This window comes from Rhinoraja longicauda, chromosome 5, assembly GCF_053455715.1.
Source record: "Rhinoraja longicauda isolate Sanriku21f chromosome 5, sRhiLon1.1, whole genome shotgun sequence".
In the NCBI taxonomy this organism is placed as follows: domain Eukaryota; kingdom Metazoa; phylum Chordata; class Chondrichthyes; order Rajiformes; family Arhynchobatidae; genus Rhinoraja; species Rhinoraja longicauda.
Window position 1 is genome coordinate 25,773,435 of NC_135957.1, and position 22,465 is coordinate 25,795,899.

Genomic DNA, 22,465 nt, shown 5'->3' on the forward strand with positions numbered 1-22,465 from the left:
GACAGCTGAGGCGTTTGCCTGACCGTAGCATCTGGAACAGTCCGTTGCTGGGGTGGCAGGGGTCTCCCATAATCTTGCTTGCTCTGGATCTGCACCTCCTGATGTATAGGTCCTGCTGTTCCTTTTCAACTAACCACTGCTATTTCCTTTGCTACAGTATTTGTAAAATACCTGGAATTTTTCTCCACGCTCCCATTCAACTCAACAGACTCTTGCTTCCCACCCTCATTTTCACCTCATGCACTCTCCATTTCCTGCCTTCTGCTTGCTTCGAAGAAAGGCACAAAGCGCTAGAGTAACTCAACGGGCCAGGCATTTATATCTGGAGAACATAGATAAGTGAGTTTTCATGTGAGACCCTTCTGCAGCCAGCATCTGCAGTTCCTTGTGTCGACATCTTCCTATTGCTTCACCGTAGAGTAGACCATGGCTGATTTGTACCTTAATTCCATTCACTTATTGCAACTGTAATTGCCCCATTTCTCAAATTGACCCCTCTCTGAGTAGGTCCAGATTCACATCACCCTGCATTTAAAAAATATTTCCTAATTTCAAGCATAAGCAGCCTAAACAGATTTAATTTTTCGATTGTGCTTATTTGTCTGAATTCTCCTCTCCTCCTACAATAGAAATGCTATTGACCTTATTGAACCATTTAAATTATTTAAATGACGATTAGCTCTCAGCATTTCATATTCTGTGCCGAAAACTCAAAATGGGTTTTGTGGTGCTCTGAGAGAAAGTTTGCATTGCAACTAAACTCCAAATTACAAACCACCTTGATAGCACTAGAGACTTGGGAGCATTGTTTTTGTCTTTGCAATATATTGTTTGTTTGCTTTATATATTGAACTTCTCGGGGCATATGTCAATAAAACACTCTTTACTCTTCACCCAATCCTGGGATTATCAGCGCTTCACAAAACTACACTCGATCACAACCTCAGAGGCAATTCACTTGGTACACTTTGCCACTGGGCTTGATTAGCTGGCAGAATTAATTGTAATAACTATAACCATTATCAGTGTCGAGTTATATCTGTACCAAAAATGCTGGAAATGCTTAGCATGCCAGATAATATCTGTGAACAGTGAAACTGCATTTTCATCAGCCGTTTATCCATCCTGTTTCTCCATCCACAGATGCTGCCTAACCCGCTGAGCATTTCCCACATTTCCCTGTTTTTAATTTCAGATTTCCACCGCCACAGTGTTTTACTTCAGCATTTGTACAACTTGAAATATGTTTTGCAGTACGATGAGTCTGAAGAAGGGTCTCGACCCGAAACGTCACCCATTCCTCTCCAGAGATGCTGCCTGTCCCGCTGAGTTACTCCAGCTTTTTGTGTCTATTTGTAGTATGATTGTTGTCCTCATTTTACCTGTGCAATTTTATTATAGAGTAATTACTTCCCAATGCTAATCCACCAAAGCGTTCTCCCTACACATAAAACAAATGTCTCAGAAACCTGGAGGAATCTTGTCCGCAACTTCCAGCAAGTAGTTTGCTAAAGAATATAACAGACCTTGGTGAGAGAAGATGAAATGAAAGATGGAAAACAAAATTAGTCCCTGAAAATGACTGCAATGAAGGACCGTCAAGAAGAGTTGACTAATGTGTGACATAGACTGAGAGATACTTAGATTGACAGATATGGAGTATGAGATAGACATGCAGATAGAGTGACTGATGAATCAAGTGAAAAAATACATATAAATCCACTGGAAATGGGAAGGATAGACAGGCACATGGTCATTATTTGCACAAATATATTGCACTTTATAAATTAGATTTTGTATATTGTAGAATTTATAGTTATTTTGTGCTGCGTACATACAACAGCAAATCGGTTTAATTTATGGTACACATGTATTTTATAAATACATGTGCAGACCTATATATAAATTCATAAAATGGAATCATGGAAGCTGTTAACACAGCTGCTGATGGCCTCCAAATTTCAAATCTGCAATTACATCTCTCTTGACACAACCAAGAACAAAACATTCAGAGATTGAAATAAAATTGATTGTTGTTCCTTGAAATTAGGCAACTAAGATAGTAAGCATAAGTGTCTTTGAGTTTAATTCCTACAGAGGGTAAATCCTGTTGCTACCCATGTAATACTTGGATTGAAACCATTCAACAAGGAATTGGAGTGAATTGTCGCAGATTTCTTGCACTAGTTTGGTGTTTGGAAAAGACATAACCCTTCTCAACTCATCTCATCGGATCAAATGGATACCAGGTAACTGTTTAGGGTAAAGATAGGACGAGGCATTAGGCAACAGTAACGTGTGCAAGTGGTTCAATAATAGGGAAAAGTTGCAGCCCACACCATTCCCAACATAACCAAAATACAGAGACACAAGAGACTGCAGATGTTGGAATTATGAGCAAAAATAAAGTGTGGTGGAACTGAGGTTAGGCAGAATCTGTGGGTGGAAATGGTCAGGCAACATTTTGGGTTGGGATTACGCCGAAGAAAAGTCCCGACAAACAGATCTTCCTCCACAGCCACTGAGTGGCCTACTGAGTTTGTCACATTAAAGCCCAAAGCCCATCTAAAATCATTTGCTTGAATATTTGCAAGCTTTTCCCCCCACCCATCACCCTATATTTCCTCCCTTCTCTCCAGTTTGGTCCAAGAGTTGGTTCTTATTTTGTGGTGAGAATTGGAAGGTTGTTTTGAACATGGGCATAATCCTGCTAGTCAATGCAGTTTGCAGGAAGAATCATTGGATGAAATGTGTAACTGCTGAATAGTCCACACACTTTTCGCGTTTACACCCCAGCGATCAACTATGAGAATGAGACTCAGTGGAGTCAGTCTTCAACACCAACCTCCATTATTTTTACAGTTCCATATCAGATGGCTTCAATTGATTGTACAAATCAGCAGAGCACAAACAAGTTTCCCTGTGGACTAAATACATCTGGGCTGAAATTTCCACAAAGTAATGCTCAGCAAATGGTCATTTAACAGTAAATGTGCTTTTTACATGAAAATACAACTGATTTTCCTCCATTAAGCCTTCTCTCATGTGTAAACAATGAAAAAACATCGTAACTCATGATCGTCCCAGCAGATTTTGTTCAGTGAGGTTTTTATATCTCATTCTCCTCATCCACACCAGACTTGCCATCATCCATCATCTCACACTACACAATAGCTTCTCCCTGACCATGCTTTAACGATCAGAATCCTGACAATATTACAACCGAATACAAATCCAATTTACATTAAATTTTTAAAAAAGAAATTGCTGTGGAAATAAATGAGAAATCAAGTCATTTATGGTCAATGACATGAAACGTTTACTCAAGAAAATAAAAAACAAAAATAATTGACTATTTCCAGAAATTTCTGTTTAATTTAAAAGAAAAAGTTCTGTTTACCAGATTTACATATTTGTACTATTCCTCAGCTGTAGTCTCTACAATTCCTGATACACTCACTCGATCTGTCTTAAATTCCTGACTCAGTCCCAGTCTCCCTGCAATTTATGACATTTCCACACTACCTACAATTCCTGACACACTCCCAGTCTCCCTCCAAAATTCCTAACACACTCCCATAATCTCTCCACAATTCCTGACACACCCTCGGTCTCTCTCTACATATCCAGACACACTCGTACAGTCTCTACAGTTTCTGACACACTCCTCTGTCCCTCTACAATTCCTGACATGCACACGCTATCTCTCCACAGCTACTGGCACGTCCCACAGTCTCTCTATGTTCCCTGACACATCCCCCAGTCTCTTTGCAATCCTTGACAAACTCTCCCAGCCTTTGTAGAATTCCTGGCACGTTCATTTAGACTCCATGCAATCACTCGCTCTCTACCTTCCCTAACTATTTTGCCGGACACATTTGTTCAGAAAAATCGGATGAATAGTGCTCAACTCATCCACGATGAAATCATATTTAATTGATGGAAACGTGATAATCAAAAGGTTTTTCTAAAGACTATTTCTCTGCATTACTGCTGTGCCCACAGAGGTGTGCAGCATAGAAATGGGTCTTTAAGCCCAGCTGTATTACATAAGGATATCATAAAACAAGAAACTCTCTGTGAATTCTGCCATTGATAAATCCTCTCCATCCATTCACTACATCCTTCAGAAATATAACATACCTCCCCTTCATACTATGTCTGGATTTCTAGAAGTGTTCAATGTACACTCCACTAGCCTGTTTTAACCTTGCATTAATACTTAACCCCATCTACCAACCTTAAATTAGAGACCTTTAATTACTTTGTCTATGAAAAACATCTCCAATCCTCAATTCCAAACTTTTAATTTCTGCTGCTCTTTGAATAAGAAGTGCTTGCTGACTTCTTTTTTTAGCCGCCCTGCTCTAATTTGGAAATTTTGCAAAGTCATCCATTTTAAAGGTACCAAAGCAGTGCCTTTTATTAAATAGTGAAAGATTGGAAACTGCTGTTATTCAGAGGTTCCTGAGTGCCTTTACATGCAAATAAATGGAAGTAACATGTAGATATGGCAAGCCATAGAGTCATAGAATGATACAGCGTAGAAACAGGCCCTTCGGCCCAACTTGCCCACACCGGACAACATGTACCAGCTACACTAGTCCCACCTGCCTGCATTTGGTCCATATCCCTCCATAAACTATCCTATCTAACTGTTTCATAAAAGTTGGGATAGTCCCAGCCACAATTACCTCCTCTGGTAGCTTGTTCCATACACCCACCACCCTTTATGTGACAAAGTTACCCCTCAGATTCCTATTAAATCTTTTCCCCTTCACCTTAAACCTATCTCCTCTGGACCTCGATTCACCTACTCTGGGCAAGAGACTCTGTGCATCTACCCGATCTATTCCTCTCATGGTTTTATACACCTCTATAAGATCACCTCTCATCCTCCTACGCTCCAAGGAATGGAGGCTCACTGAGCCTGCTCAACCTCTCCCTATAGCTCAGTCCCCCCAATGCTGGCAATATCCTCGTAAATCTTCTCTGTATCTTTTCCAGCTTGACAACATCTTTCATATAAATCAAATTGCTTGTATGTTGCAAAACATACTTGGCTAATAAAGTATGATCATGATTATGATCATGATTATGACATGATGCCCAAAACTGAACACAATGCAGTCTCCCCAGCGTCTTATACAGGATGACCTTCCAACTTCTATATTCAATACTCTGACTGATTGACTTTTTGACACCTTATCTACCTGCGACTCAACCTTCAAGGAACCATGCACATGCACTCCTAGATCACTCCCCAGAGCCCTACCATTCACTGAGTAGGTCCTGGCCAAGAGAGAGAGAGAGAGAGTAAGAGATAAGACAACGTTCTCTCACTTGGGGTGTATGAGTCTTTATAATTGTCTATTTAAGAAATCTGTTGAGGTTCAGTAGCTAAATGTATTCAGGGCAGAGATCCATATAGGAATTCCCTGCAATAGGAAGGATGTCTTTAAGCTGCAAAGAGTACAGAGAAGATTTACGAAGATGTTGCCAGGACTTGAGGGCCTGAGCTATAGGGGAAGATTGGGCAAGCTAGGACTTTATCCCTGGACTTCCCAAAATCCAACACCTCACATTTCTCTATATTAAATTCCATCAACCATTCCTCAACCTGACCAATCGATCAAGATTCTGCTGCAGTTTTTCACAACCATCTTCACTATCTGCAAAACCACCCACTTTTGTATCATCAGCAAACTTGCTAATCTTGCCATGTATGTTCTCATCCAAATCATTGATGTAGTCGATAAACAGTAAAGGCCTCAGCACTGAACCCTGAGGCACACCACTAGTTACAGGAAGCAATTAGGAAGCTAAACAGGCCTTAACCATGAGAGGATCTGAGTTCTGATCCCCCACTGAATGCATCTGGGATCTGAGTGAGACAGCACGTGGAATAGTGTGGACAGGTCTGATCTCCCTACCCAAGTAAGAATGCACTTGATTTTGAGGATGAGCAACATTGGCTCCTGTGCTGGGAAGGTTGTTCCATCAGGAGATCATAAGCAGATTGGGACTGGAGTTTAGAAGAAGCTGGCTCTTTGAATCATTTAACCATTCATCGAGGGAGTGCAGCATAGGTTCACGAGGTTATTTCCCGGGATGGCGGGGCTGTCATATGATGAAAGAATAGACAATAGACAATAGGTGCAGGAGGAGGCCATTCGGCCCTTCGAGCCAGCACCGCCATTCAATGTGATCATGGCTGATCATTCTCAATGGAGCAACTGGGCTTGTATCCACTGGAATTTAGAAGGATGAGGGGGGATCTTATAGAAACATATAAAATTATTAAGGAATTGGACACGCAAGATGCAAGAACCATTTCCCCGATTTTGGGGGAGTCCAGAACCAGGGGCCACAGTTTAAGAATAAGGGGTAAGCATTTAGAACTGAGACGAGGAAAAACTTTTTTACCCAGAGAGTTGTGAATTTGTGGAATTATCTGTCTCAGAAGGCAGTGGAAGCCAGTTCACTGCATTCAAAAGTGAGTTAGATGGAACTCTTAGGGCTAGCGGAATCAAGGGATATGGGGAGAAGGCAGGGACGGGGTACTGATTGTGGATGATCAGCCATGATCACATTGAATGGTGGTGCTGGCTCGAAGGGCCGAATGGCCTACTCCTGCACCTATTGTCTACGTATCTATGTATCTATGTATCTATGTATCTATGTATCTTCCAGGGTTTGACAGGGTAAGTGGACTGGTCATATTTTCCCTGACTCGAGGGTAAAATACAAGACTTCATAATTTCAAAATAAGAGACAAGACAAAGTTCTCTCACTTGGGGTGTATGAGTCTTTATAATTGTCTATTTAAGAGATCTGCTGAGGTTCAGTAGCTGAATGTATTCAGGGCAGAGATCCATATCGGAATTCCCTGCAAGAGGAAGGATGTCTTTAAGCTGGAAAGAGTACAGAGAAGATTTACGAAGATGTTGCCAGGACTTGAGGGCCTGAGCTATAGGGAAAGATTGGACTTTATCCCTGGAGCGAAGGAGGCTAAGGTAATTTATAGAGGTGTGTAAAATCATGAGAAAATTTGATATGGTGAATGCACACAATTTTTACCCAGTGGAGGGGAATCAAAAACTAGAGGACATGGGTTTAAGGTGAGAATGGAATTAATGAATATGAACTTGAATGTACCTTTTTCACTCAGAGGGTGGTGGATTTATTAAACAAGCTGTCAGAGGAAATAGTAGATAGTAATGGCATTTAAAATCACTTGGACAGGTGTATAGATAGAAAAGGTTTAGAGGGATGCGGGTCAAACGCGGGTGAATGGGACTAGCTTAGATGGGCCATCTTGATCAGCATGAACAAGTTGGGCTGAAGGGTGTGCCTCTGTGCTGTATGACTCCAATGGATATTTGGATGTTAAGGGGATGAAGGAATATTTGGGCTCAAGAAAGGAAAATATTGATGAGGTAAAAAAAAAAATCAGCCATGATTTAATTGAATAGTGGAACAGAGGATGAATCAGAGTAGCCATACACACAAATGCCTCTCACACAGACCAGACCGGACTCCCCACCACTGATTCCATCTACACTTCATGCTGCCTCGGAAAAACAGCCAACTGGAGCATTTCCATCCTGGTCACTACTTTTTCTTTCCACTCCTGTCAGGCAGAAGATACAGAAGCTTGAAAGCACATACTACCAGACTTCAGAGAAGCTTCTTCCCCTCTGTTATCAGACTTCTGAAGGGTCCTTCCATAAACTATGACATAGTTTGGATTTTCCAACCTACTTCCTTACAGACATTGGACCTTTTTCCTGGAAATGTTTTGCTACAATGATGAGAAATTATCATTTTACCCTCCGGTACTTTTCTCTTCGCTCTACCTGGTGTACTTGTGTTTGGTCGATTGTATTCATGGGAAAATGAATTAGGTCAAATTATTAGACCTGATATATGGGATGAAAGTTTACAACACATACATCACTGTTCGCTAAATGCTAGACACTCTCTTATACAATTTAAAATATTACATAGATTACATTATTCAAAAGCTAAATTACATAGTATTTTTCCAAATATATCTGCCATTTGTGACAAATGTCAGCAATTGGAAGCTAACTTAACGCATATATTCACAAACTGTGAAAAAATCACTAAATTCTGGACAGAAATATTTAAAATAATTTCGAATGTTGTTAATATGAAGCTGATCCCTGACTCAAACTTAATAATACTGGGAATATTAGAAACAGATCAATTAATAACAATGAATCAAAGAATTTTTATTGATTATAGTTTAATAATTGGGAAAAAATTAATATTGAAATTCTGGAAAGGTCCTACATCCCCCACAATTAAAATGTGGATTACAGGAATGTCGGAGACACTTCATCTGGAAAGATTGAGACTTGTACTAATGGACAGGTTGAATCTTTTCAGAGGAATATGGTCTCCATTTATTGCATATTTAAAGGGTCAAAATGGCTTGGTGCGAGGACCTGACCGTGGCCTGAATAATGGAATGGAGGAAGAATTATGTATAATAAATCATGGATATATCTCCAATGATAGATAACTTTTTTAATACTCCATTCATTTCTCCAATTTGGATTTCTTATTTTTATTTTATTTTTCTCTATCTTTCCCTCTCTGGAAAAAAAGAAAAAAAGTATAGAAATATGTAAGACATAATTGTTAATATTAATAATATTACGAATGTATGTGATAAGTATATTTTATTAATATGTACTTATGTTTAATAAAAATATTTATCAAATTTTTTTTTTTATCATTTTACCCTCCGGTACTTTTCTCTTCGCTCTACCTGGTGTACTTGTGTTTGGTCGATTGTATTCACGATAGCATGCAAACAAACGTTTCTCACTGTACCCACAGCACACATGGCAATAGTAAACCTATACCTAAATGTGGTTACAAAAGCAGGTTGGAGGCTGGCAATCCTGCAGTGAGTAACTCTGCTCTTAACTCCCCAAAGCCTGTCCACATATCTACAAGGCTCCAGTCAGGAGTGTGATGCAATGCTCTCCACTTGCCTGGATGAGCGTTGTTACAACAACACTCAAGAAGCTCAACTCCATACTGAACATTGCAGTCTGTTTGATCGGTGCCCCCATCGACAACCATTTACCCACCCTACCACCGATGGACAGTCACAGCAGTTTGTGCAACTCAACAGTATCTTCCCAATTTAATGTCTCCATCAGTGAGAAGGGTAGCAACAGCAAAAGCATAGGAACACCACCATCTGAAGGGTGCACTCCATCATCCTGGCTTGGAAATGTATTGCTGTACCTTCACCATTACTGGGCCTACATTCTGGAACTCTCTCCCTAATAGCATTAAGGGTCTCTCTCCCCAATGGCATTGCATTCTGGTCATTCCTTCTTTTCTCCACTCCTGTCAGGCAGAAGATACAAGGACTGCAATGGTACAACCAGACAGCTCACTACCCTCTTTCAAGGCAATTAGAGATGGGCAATTAAATGCTGGCTCAGTCAACACCCTCCTCAAAGGCAGGAAGGGGTGCTGAATAGTCCAATGGCTCTTCCAGTTCCTATGTTCCTATGTTTTATTTCATCAAGAAGATAAAATATCATCTCATTATCTTAATTATTGAATCCTTAAATCATGGTGACCACTTCAATCTGTTTGCCCCTTAATGTTCTTTGTTTAAGGAAATGCAAGGTTGTCCTAGGTAATGAATTTGCATTATGTGGCCTGGCAATATTCTGGTGAGTCTATATTTAATCTTCTCCGTCAATCCGGGGGTTCCTAAAAAGCCTTTTCCCGTATAAATCATGGAAAGTATTCCATCGCGTAGCAAAAAAAAATAATCCACTTATTTTCACATGTTTATTATCCTTAAGTTGCCTCTTTCACCACTCATACTTAATTTGGCTCAAACAATTTGTAAATACTTTTCATTGCCTTAAACGTATCCGTTCACTAACTTTGCTGACTGCTCTTTTCCAGAGAAACCTTGCGCATGTTCCTCAAATACTGGATATCTGATACCAGGACGGTCCTGCTTTCCCCCCCCCCCCCCCCACACCCCCCACCCCCCACTCCCCACCCACCCCCATGGACATTCAGAAAAGCAAAGATAATATATTCTTTCCAGAATCAGAAACACACAATACTTCATGTAATGGTGGCTAGTGCCTTGAACAGCAATACAAAGTATTCTTTCTTTGTGCAAAGGCAATGCAGATGTTTCTTGTTTCTGTAATTAAGTCCCACATTCCTGATATTATACCATAGTCTCTGGATCTCTGATTATCTGCATGTCTGATTTGCATCCCATGTATATGGACCACACTTTCTGCATTGATGCAATTCAAATACAACGTTGTTGAAACAAAACTGGACGGCTCCCTTACTGTGACTAACATCCCCAAGCAAGAAAATAAACCAAATGTTGCGTTCTTATACAGAAAATAGAATGACCACGAGGAATAATGTCGTACTTCCCATGATAGTGTACTGACAGCGGGGAGGAGAGCTAGTGCAGGAGATTGGTTTGATAAGCTTTGAAAAATATGGGGCGAGACGCAAACCTGCAAAGAGCCCTGCTGGCTTGAAGGGCCAAATAGCCTCCTCCTGCACCTATTTTCTATGTTTCGATGTTTCAAGGAGGTGCAATGAGATGGGGATGGGAATCACACAATAATCTGAAGTGGAATAAGTGATGGGTTTCTGCAGAAGGATGCAGATGAAGAACTTGAAGACAGCTGTTAATTCTGCAATGGGTCAAAAAAACCTGGAGACTGAGATTCATGGTGTTATAAAATACAGAATTTTAAGGCATGTTTTATGCACCGAATATTGAGTAAGCTGTATTAGCCAATCTGACATTGTAATCAGTTGGGTGCTTTTGGTTTATAGAATCTCACAACATCTAAACTGTGTATAGGCAGAGATCAGGTTAACGGCATCATGTTCGGCGCAGGCAATGTGGGCCTGTGCTGTACTGTTCTATGTTATGTTCTATGTGCATGCAGAAGAAATCAGTTTAACTTGGAATCGTGTTCAGCACAGACATTGTGGGCCGAAAGGTCTGTTCATGTGCTGTACTATTCTGTGATCTATTTGGTTGTAGGCCATGTGAGCAGCTCTTTCAGTCAAAGTATGTTCCGATAAATGCTACCGCACTATTCGGTGCTGCAAAGAGTTGACAAGAAAATATACGCCAAGCCGAAATGTAAAATTAAGTTCGTGTCCCCGAATCAAACAAAGGTCAGCCGTTCGTTTCCCTCGCACGACAAGCACAGACGCGTTAGTTACTCCAGCTTTATGTTGATAAACATGCAGCTTGGGGAGACGGACCTGTTGCAGCGTCCGCGCTGAACGGTCCCTCAACGTGCTCGCCTGCAGCCCCCCAGCCCCCAGCTCCCAGCCACCAGCCCCGGGGCTCCAGGGGGCTCAGCCTGTGAACCGCCGCCCGCCTTGCAGAGCGGACCGGCCCGGCCTCCCTCCCTCCCTCCACTCTGACAGCACTCCGAGTCGGGACTGCTTCGCAAGCCTTGGAAAGACTTCTCTTGAGTTTTACTCAAGGCTGCCTGAAGTAGGGTCCCGACCCGAGCCGTTACATATCCGTGTGCTCCAGAGATACTGTCTGACCCGCTGAGTTACTCCAGCACTTTGCGTTTGATACAAAGCTCCAGTTTATTTATAGAAAGAACATTGTCGGAAATGCACCAGCGCTGGATTCACTGACCCGGCGCATTACAATTGCTAACGTTGCCACTCGCTCAGACCAGCGAGGAGCGCGCTGCTTAATACTGGCTGGCACAGTTGAACACCAGCCCGGGCGACCAGCGAGGGCAATCCCTTGCCCCAGGGGCTGGCGACCAGCGAGGGCCATCCCTTGCCCCAGGGGCTGGCGACCAGCACTGACCATGCAGGGGAGGGGGCTTGAAGCGAGAGTTGCTTTGACGCCGAGTTCAGATTCTCAACCACTCTCCCGCAGGATGTTGGCTGGCGGCCAAATGGTTGAACATTGCGGAACCAGCGCAGGTACCGGTGAAAGACCACAACCTGGGGAGGGTGCAGTTGGGCAATTCAATAAGTGCACACTCGCCCCGCCACCCCCCGCTTTGCAAAAGCAGTTTAACGTGGTGTGGATACAAGCATTTGGGAATCCCTGGCTGTGGAGTTGTGTGTCCGGCGCAGAAGTGACCGGAGGCGAGTTTTACTCACACGAACCCGTGGTAGGTGAACGCCCAGGTCCTGGGTCTCTCCAGCACGTTGTAGAGCAGGTTTTGCAGCCTCCGGTAGCGAGCGTTGCTGCGGGCGGAGCGGGAGCGGGAGCGGGAGCGGCAGTCCAAGGGCTTGGTGAACAGACCCAGGCGGTCACTGTGTGGCTGGGGCTGGGGCTGGGGCTGGGGCACCTCTGGCAGCAGCAGGATCCCGTCTCGGCCCCCGCCGCACTGCTCGGCGCCGGGGTTCAAGCCGCTCTCCACGTCGCTCGTCCCCACCGCCTGTAACCGGAGCCCCTCTCCTCCTCCTCCCCCTGCCCCAGAGCCCCTTCTCCCAGCACCGGTACCGGCACCGCCAGCCGCGCTCTCCCTCCACACGCTGTGTTTGCGGGGCATCGCATCAGACACCCGGGGAAGGTGCCCAGAGCCGAGACATGGAGCCGCCGGGAGGGGTTGACCAACGGGTCCACTCCGCTCTCTGGATTAACACCGAGCTGTGTCTGCCTTTGCCTTCTACTACTCCTCCCGTTAGCGGGACGGGTCTTATCCTCTCCAAAGCGCTGTAAGGAACTGCGGGGCTGCAGGGGTTAAAGATCGATGCAAGGAGAGGTTGTGCGAGGCGAGGCGCTCGCTGGCTGTGCGGTGCGGTGTGGAGCAGGAGAGTTGAGTCGGTGCTGGTGCCAAGCCTGTCCTTCCCTGGGCTGTGCCAGGCATTGAGCGGCTCCTCCAGCCTCCAGTGAGTGTCCCGCCGGGGGATCTGTCCTGTCAGAGCTCGGCAGCAGCTGACAGAAACCCGAGAAGGAGGGGAGGGGAGGGTGACGAAGTCCCAAACAAAGTCCCCCACCTCGCCCCGACCCAACGGGAGAAGCCGGAGACTCCCGCCTGGAGAAGCGAGTGATTGATAGCAACCCTCCGGCTACCGTGCGGATCCCGCCACCGCTGTTGCCTTCAGTGTCTCACACAGTCACACCTCGACAAACACACACACACACAGGGCTGGGTTCAGCTGCCCGAAGCAGGAGGCCACCTCCCAGGAAAAGCCTGCCGCTTGTTGTGGTTCCCGACGCGAACCCCCTCGGGTAGACTGAACTTCGGGAGGGTTGTGTTTACACTCCCCACCACTCACACGGGGCCCGACCCCAGTCGGCAAACCACTGTCGGGGGCGCTGACTCTGCTCCCAATTCCAGAGTTCTTACACGCACATATACATACACACACACATATATACATACACACACATATATATATATATACATACACACACACACATATATACACATACACACACATATAAACACACATACACACACACATACACACACATATACACACACACATATACACACACATATACACACACATATACACACACACACAGACACACACACACACACACACACATATACACACACATATACACACACATATACACACACACACACACACATATACACACACACAAACACATACACACACACATACACACACACACACACACACACACACACACATATACACACATATACATACACATATATATATTTACACACACACGCATACACGTGGGCTACATACATCTCCCGGTCCTGGTGTCATAGAGCAATGCAGGACGGAAACAGGCCCTTCGGCCCAACTTGTCTGTGCTGACCAAGATGCCCCATCTACACTAGTCCCACCTGCCTGCGCCTGGCCCATTTCCCCTCTAAACATTTCCTATTCATGTACCTGTCCAAGTATCTTTTACATGTTGTTACCGTGCCGGCCTCAACTATCCCCCGCACATCTTTCATTAGTGTGTTCTATTTATCTTCCACGTCTCTCATTTCCCTTTCCCCTGACTCTCAGTCTGAAGAAGGGCCTCGATCACAGATTTCCTTTCTCCAGACATGCTGCCTGACCTGCCAGCGAACGCCTCGCACAACCTCTCCTTCCATTGAGTTACTCCATCTTTTTTGTGTGTCTACCTCCTCTGGCAACTCATCCCATATACCCATCACCCAATGTGTGAAAGATCAGCTTGGAGGGGAAATCTGACCAGTATCACGGTGTTACTGGTGGGGGCATATGAGACTGCAGATGCTGGAATCTGGAGCACCAACACAAACTGCAGGAGGGACTCAGCGGGACGTGCAGCATCTGTGTTGGGGGAGCTGTCAACGTCTCGGGTTGATGCCCTGCAAGAGCCCAGAGCTCGCCTTCGACACGCTGGCCGCTCTTTTGTTTCAATTAACTCCACCTCATAAAGTACCTTCGGAGACACGGTGAACTGTGAATCAGTCTGAATGAGGGCCCCAACCCAAAACCCGCCTGACCAATTCCCTCCACAGATGCTGCCTGATCCGCTGAGCTCCCCCAGCGCTTTGTTTGTTTGTTCAAAGGTACCTTCGTAAGCGTACTTTCCATGGGCATGGGGTGAAAGATTTAATAGGAACCTGAGGGGCTACTTTCATTACGCAAAGGGTGGTATGTTTATGGAAGGAACTGCTGGTGGAGGCAGTTGAAGCAGGTACTGTCAGGGCGTTTAAAAATACTTGGACAGGTACATGGATAGGATAGGGTTAGAAGGATATGGGCCAAACGCAGGCAGGTGGGACGAGTGTAGATGGGGCATGATGGTCGTCGTGGGAAAGTTGGGCCTGTTTCCATGCTGTATGACTCTATGTCAATGCAACCCTTTATCTTCCCAACAAAAACCATTACTTTAAGAAAACCGGTACGTGCGGTGTGCCGGGAAGAGAGGTTTATTTGCTGAGTGGACTGGAAGGGAATAGTAACTCAAGAAACTGCAGACACCACTTTACCAAACAAAAAAACACGCTCGCACGCACAGTGCTGGAGTAAGTTTGTGGGTCAGGCACCATCGTGAACCGGGTCCGAAGAACCAGTTCCGACCCGAAACGTCACCTTTCCACATTCTTCAGAGATGCTGCCTGACCCGCTGAGTTACTGCAGCAGTTTGTGTCTTTTTTAGTGAATGGTAAATCCGTCCGTGCGTTGTTAACGCCCACAGCCGGCAAGTGGGAAGCACGGACCTTTCCCTGAGTTGGCGGTTAGACAGGGTCAAACGTGGCATATGGTGGCGAGGGATGTTTCTCTGTAACAGGTGCAGGAACACGAAAGTCGTGGCCAATTCACAAGCTTGTGGATCATGAGCTGAGCGCACAGCACATCAATGCATCAGAGAATCGCTGGAACACGGAAGGGGGCTCGTTTTCGGGCCACGCTGGATTTAAGGCAGTCCCATTAACTGCTTCTTTCCCCGGGGCCAGAGGTAACCACTGTTTTCTTGACGGTCGCGGCCGTGTTTGTGAGAAGTTGCAGCTGAGCAGATACAGCTACTCACAGCCCGAGGAGCCCCTCGCAGCCCCAAGCCTCTCCCAATCACTTAAAGTCACCACCCGGGAGAAATTATACTTTTCTGCCGGCCACTTCGTGGATCTAACTAATGGCTAATTCTGCTCCTATCCCGTGTGGCTTATGATCTGTTGGGAGCGTACATTGAGCGGCATTTGCTGCCGCCTTCGAGTCAGATGGTGTGGTGTCGGGACACAGAGGGTCTTAGTCATTCCCTCAAACCTGTCCCGTCAATCACACTGTCAGCCGACGTGCAGTGAGCTCAACGAAGAACATTTGTGCACAGATTTCGCTGGGAAATAAAGACATGTTTATCTGGTATTTCTTTCGCTTTCTTTTTCCCGGAGGACTTTGCAGCTTACCAGCCACTGTGGCACTGTAATGATGAAATCCAGCGGCCAATACCTACCTATACAGCAGACACCCACAAACGGCAAAAAAAGCGGCTTTTTCGCGACTTTTATCGAAGGATAATAAGTATTGTCGGGAATAATTCCTCTGCCCAGTGGAACGACTCGAGATTGTTTATTGAAATGGCACCTCTGACAATGCGACACTCCTTCGCTGCGGCAGTGAAATTTGAGCGGATTTTTTACACTTAAATCTGAGTCAAATTTCAACCTATAGCTTCTGTCTCAAAGACTAGCTGCTGGTGACACTAACAAAGGAAGGGAAGTTTAAATAAATTCATATAAAACATGACGAATAAATATGATCACCATATTATCAAAGGTTGGATTTTGGAAATGATTAACATTTTTGCCGTTGTCAATACTATATATCGAGGAGACGTTTTATTTTGAGACGTACATAGGTCCAAAGTTGAGCATGTCAAAAAATCATGCTTTGGCATGGATTTATGTGTGTTAATATATTTGTACCCAGACATTATTTTTGATGATTCAAAACAATTTTCCAGCAGCCTCTTGCTCTGATCCTTTGACTTTAATTGGTAGCTATACTTACATTTAATAGTAGAAATCGCATGTTGTTAATATGATAGTTTATATTGCAACAGTGTTTGTGTGTGTGTGATCGTTATGATATGGGACTACTTCATTTACCTAGCCATTTTGGGGTTCAAATTTCAATCGGTCTACATCAAGAAGGAACTGTGATCGTGATTTTCCATCCCACCCCCAGCGATGCTCCCTGGTCCTTCCAGATCCTTCATCGCAGAGCTACTGTTCGGGAGATCTCGCTATCTCTAACAGGGCTCTCATCAGTCAATTCTGGTTATTTGTTGACATAATGCAAAACTCTCTGAAATGCATCTGCTGTTAACTTGGATGTACGCAGACAGTATGCAATAATATCTGATAATCTGTAGACACAACTGCAGATGCTGGTTGATACACACAAGTGCTGGAGTAACTCAGCGGGTCAGGCAGCATCTCCCGGAGAACATGGATGGATAGCTGACGTTTTGGGTCTGAAGAAGGAACTCGACCCGAAACGGCACCTATCCATGTTCTCCAGAGATGCAGCCTGACCTGCTGAGTTAATCCAGCACTGTGTTCTTTTCCGATGATCTGTGATCTGTCTTTTCTGACATCCTGGAATTTAGCTCAGCTGGGGATGTTTGCTGCAGTCTCTTGCGACCCAGGATGGATAGGACATGCTTGGAGGGAAATGGACCAAGCACAGGCAGTGTAGCTGGGACCTGTTGGCCGGTGTGGGCAAGTTGGGCCGAATGGCCTGTTTACACACTGTATCACTCTATGACTCACCAGGATGCTGTTTCCCATTCTCCCTTTCCATTCACAATGCCTTAGGTGCCACATTCCCTTGAAGTTCACCTGGTGCTGTCTCTCACACTCCTTTTTTTAAACCTTGTTTCCTGTGCTTCCTTTAAACTCACCCTGTTCACTGGAATATTTATCATTATTCTGTATAATGTTAAAAAGAGATGAAATAAAAGTCTGTTGGAACATTAATGTGAGTAACTTGAATAGCCTGCAAAATCTGCTGGCCCAGCATCAAAGCTGAGTGCACTGAGTTATTAGATTTTTACTCCCAAAATTGTAAAAAGAAGACAGTCCTTTGGCCCAACTCATCCATGCCAACTAGTGGACATTTTTTTCGGTATTAATTCCCCATTGCCCAGCACTTGGTTGACAACCCTCTATACCTGACAATTCAAGTGTTCATCTGTACAAGTGTTGGTCAGCACAGTGGTGCAGCAGTAGAGTTGCTGCCTTAAAGCACCAGAGATCTGAGTACGATCCTCACTACGAGTGCTGTCTGTCTGGACTTTGTATGTTCTCCCTGTGGCTGCGTGGGTTTTTTCTGGTTGCTTCGGTTTCACCCCACATTCTAAAAACATGATGGTTTGTATGTTAATTGGCTTCTGTAAATTGTCCCTGGTGTGTAAGATAGAACTGGTGTACGGGTGATCGATGGTCGGTGGAGACTCAGTGGGCCGAAGGGCCCGTTTCTATGCTGTATCTCTAAACTAAATTAAATTTAGACAGTTCTTAAGTGTTATCAGTGACCCTGCTTCCACCACTCTCCCAAGCAGTGCATTCCAGGTTTTCATGGGTGAATAAGATCTCTTCTGATTCCCTTCCTCCCTCTATGCCCTCTAGTCTTATCTACCTGTGATGTGGGGATTTTTTCCCACCACCAACCCTATATATACCCTCATAATATACCACTATCAGGTGCCTGCTTATCCACTTCTGTTCCAGGGAGAGGAGACTTGGCTTTTCCAGTCTCTCCTCACATCCTGTTTCTAGGCCAACCAGTGGGTATTTCCAAACATCCAAACAGACTCGCATTCCAAACAACAAGGGCCACAGCACCAATTCCGGTCGAACATCACTACTCAATCATCCAATTATAAAAATAATCCACTACTATCATCCCCTGTCTCCCTTTGCCAAGTCAATATTGGGTCCAGTTTGCCACTTTGCCCTAAATCCCCTTGGTTCTAACTGTTGGACGTCTTTCTATATGAACCCAAGCACTGTTTAGTTTAGAGACACAGCATGGAAACAGGCCCTTCGACCCACCCAGTCCCCGCCGACCAGCGATCACCCTGTATACTAACACTATGCTATACACTAGGGACAACTTACAATTTTTACCAAAGCCAAATTAATCTACAAACCTGTACGTCTTGGAGAGTGGGAGGCAACCGGAGCACCAGGGGAAAACCAATGCAGTCACAGGGAGAACATGCAAACTCCATACAGACAGCATCTGTAGTTATGATCAAACCCGGGTCTCTGGCGCTGTAAGGCAGCACTCTACCGCTGCGCCACCGTGCCAACACTGCTATTTAATTTATTCCAATCCTTGTTCAAACCTTACTGGGAATTGCAGCAACTCAGTTATTAATGACTCAGTTATTAATGTGTGATCTTACAGGTGGATCTAAATTAGTAAAATATTCCAGGTTTTCATAATACTAATAAATTTTAAACATAGTTTTGGAAAAACAAGAATTAAGGGCATTCTTGGAAGCAACATTTCAAAAATGCTGGAGCACATGATTGGGGAATAAAAATGGAAAGATGATCTGGTGCCACAATAAGTTACTAAGTTCTGAAAGTACTATTATTTCTCAAAAAGGTTACAAGATAATTCAACAAAAAATATGTTTCTTGGCTCCTGCTGGAAGAAAGTGTAAGAATTTCAAATTACTTTGAGAGCTTGAGGGGCTTTCTGTGCTCAGTGTAAAACCTCCCAGGTGTGCCTGGAATAGATCATCCTACATCTCCTCTCCTCAAGGACTACTTGCTTCCATTTGGGATCCATAGGTTCAGGTGGCTGACTGTCCCTCTGCAGGATCTGCACACTCTGCCATAGAGGGTCAAAAAGCTGCTTGAAGGAATAGTTTGGAAGAAGCTGTCCTTGAATCTGATGCGGTACACACTTTCAAGCCTTTGTATCTACTGTCTGCTGGGAGAGGGGAGGAGAGAGAAGGTCTGAGTGGTTCCTTGATTATATTAGCTGTATTCACAAGGTCGTATGAAGTGTAGATGGAACACTGGGTTTGCATGACGGATTTCTTGGTTTCCCAGGCAGAGCAGTTGCCATATCAAGCTGTGATACATCCAGATGATTTCTATGGTGCATCTGCAGAAATTGCTAGGAGTCGTTGGAGATATGATGAATTTCCTGAGTCTTCTGAGGAAGTAGAGGCATTACTGAGCTTTCTTGGACCACAATAAATTGTTGGTGATAATTATACCTTCACTTCAGCACCATCGATGTAGACTGGTGCATGCTCCCCCCTGCTTCCTGAACTTGATGATTAACTCTTTTGTTTTTCCTGTAATTAAGGGAGAGGTTGTTGTCTTAACACCATGTTACTAAGCTCTCAATCTCCTTCCTGTACTCTGTCACTGTTCGAGATCTGGCCCCCCGGGAGTGGTATCATCTGCAAATGCGGAGATGGAGTTAGGGCAGAAATTATAATGCAGAGTAAGGTGCTGAAAATGCACCCTTATTGGAATTGCTGTTAAGATTTATTGTGGAGCATGCTTTGCTGCCTTTCCTCGCCGATTGCGGTCTATGGGTCAGGAGGTTAAGGACCCAGTTGCAGAATGGTGGTGCTGACCCCTACTTCCAGGAGTTTGGTGATGGGTTTTGTTGGAATTCTAGTGTTGAAGGCACCAAAAAGGATGAAGGACATACCTTTCGAAAGGAGATGAGGAGGAATTTCTTTAGTCAGAGGGTGATGAATCTGTGGAATTCATTGCCACAGAAGGCTGTGGAGGCCAAGTCAATACATATTTTTAAGGAATGACAGGTTGTTGATTCATAAGGGTGTCAGGGGTGAAGGGGAGAAGACAAGAGAGTGGGGTTGAGAGGGAAAGATAGATCAGCTATGATTGAATGGCGAAGTATTGCAGGGTTGAGTGTAGGGCCAGGGAGATGGTTGCTGCCAAGTACCTATTGTGGAGGTAGGCAAGTTGCAGTGGACCAAGCCTGCATCTGAGACTGGAGTTGTTGTGCATCATGACTAGCCTCTCGTAGAGCTCCATGACAGTGGATGTCAGAGCCATTGGACAGTAGTCACAAAGGCAGTTATCTTACCTTTCTTTGGCAATGGGATGAACATGGTCTTCATAAAGTATTTGGGGACCTCAGAATGAAGCTGAGAGAGGATAAAGATGTCCACAAATACCCCTGCCAGGTGACCCGTGCAGGTTCTGAGGACATGGCTGGGGACTTCACCCGGGACAGTTAATCTTCATGTGTTCATGGTCAGAAAGGCCGATCTGACATCCAGGACGGTGACCGTGGATACCGATTCTCCCGAGGCTGTCGGGGCTGTCGTCATTCCACTGAATGTCCTTTCAAAATGAACACAAAATGCATTGAGCTCCTCAGGGAGGGATCCATTGTTGCCAGCGGTACTGCCCAACTTCACTTTGTAGCCTATCAGAGCCTTGTCGGAATTATCAGGTATCAATGTGGTTATTCTGGGACCCTAGCTTGGTCTGGAATTTTCCTTAGCAACCTTGATGCCTTTGCGAAGGTCATACATAGATTTCTTCTACAGGGGCAGCCTACACCACAGCCTTGGACCACACTGCAGAGTGGATCTCACAGTTCATCCACGGTTTCTGGTTGGGGATCACTCGGATTGACTTCTTTGGTATGTAACCTCTGTACACTTACTGATGCACTCTATGACGGCGATCCAGTCATTTAGGTTGGCCACAGAGTCATAGAAACATTTTTTTTTAAAACATAGAAAATAGGTGCAGGAGTAGGCCATTCGGCCCTTCGAGCCGGCACCAATATGATCATTATGATCATGGCTGATCATCCAAAATCAGTACCCCATTCCTGCTTTATCCCCATATCCCTTGATTCCTTTAGCCCAAAGAGCTAAATCCAACTGACTCTTGAAAACTCGACTCCTTGGACAAGGGCCAGTATACCGTTCAACACAGTCACGTATGATCTTATCTGTTTCCTCAGACTAGCACTGAACCTTTTTGTACCAGATCCTAATTTCAGTAATTTGCTTGAAAGCAGAGAGTAGAAGCACAGCCCAGGTGGTCAAATCTTCCAAAATGCGCATAAGGGGACAGAGCGTACAGCATCCTTGATGGTCGAGGCAACATTTCTGCGGCCATCGTGGTTTACAGACCAGGTTGCTAGAAATAACAGTGTGTATTAGGTGGTGGTCAGTCCAACATTATGTAACTGGCACCTGCCTTGGCACGAGTGATGGTGATGTAAACATTCTGTCGTCCCTTGCTCTGGACTGTTGGACATGTTACCAGCACGCAGCCCAACAGTGGGTTTCTAAAATACACGTACAATCTCCTCAAACACATCCTCAGTGTTGTATTGTCATGTTTTGAAACTATGCTGTTATGACACGCCCATTAAATACAGGACGTACTGAAGTCATGGGATCAGAGCAGGTGCAGAGCAGAAGCCATTTGTAGTTATTAAATGTGAACCACAACACAAAGGTCTGCATTGCCCAGAAGATCCACGGGAATGGAGAAATGCAGGCTGAGGGCAAAACCAGCCATCGACTGGGTGAACATACAAAGGAATGGAGAAGATGGTGCCTGAATGTGGTGTATGCCAGAAACACAGAAACACACAACAGAAAGAAGACATGATGCACAGTGAAACTCCACCAAGGCCATGGCAGACCTTGCATATGGATTTGTTCACCAACAACCAGAATGGTACTTGATTGTAGCTAGTCACTACGCAAAGTTCCTATTCAACAGAATTGGACGAACAGAATTGTTTATACTTAATTTTTCCCCCTCCTGCGCAGACTACTTTAAATGTGATTTTTTGGGGGGGGGGGGGGGTGGTGGGTGGGAATGTTGTATTGTCCTATTTTGAAACTATGTTGTTGAACCAATTAAGTACAGGGCATACTGATGTCATGAGATCAGAGCAGAAGCAGAAGCATTTGAAGTTATTA

The 22,465-nt window shown here is 44.6% G+C and overlaps 1 protein-coding gene across 1 annotated transcript in view; it reads right to left on the reverse strand.

The window, feature by feature from the left end:
- The window catches only part of LOC144593501 (potassium voltage-gated channel subfamily KQT member 5-like), a 173,139-nt gene extending 160,277 nt beyond the window's left edge, over nucleotides 1–12,862 (reverse strand). The window contains exon 1 of the mRNA XM_078399168.1: nucleotides 12,196–12,862. Coding sequence (XP_078255294.1) covers nucleotides 12,196–12,590 — 395 coding nt within the window. The 5' untranslated portion in view covers nucleotides 12,591–12,862. The remainder of the gene's footprint in view (nucleotides 1–12,195) is intronic.
- Nucleotides 12,863–22,465: the final 9,603 nt, after the last annotated feature.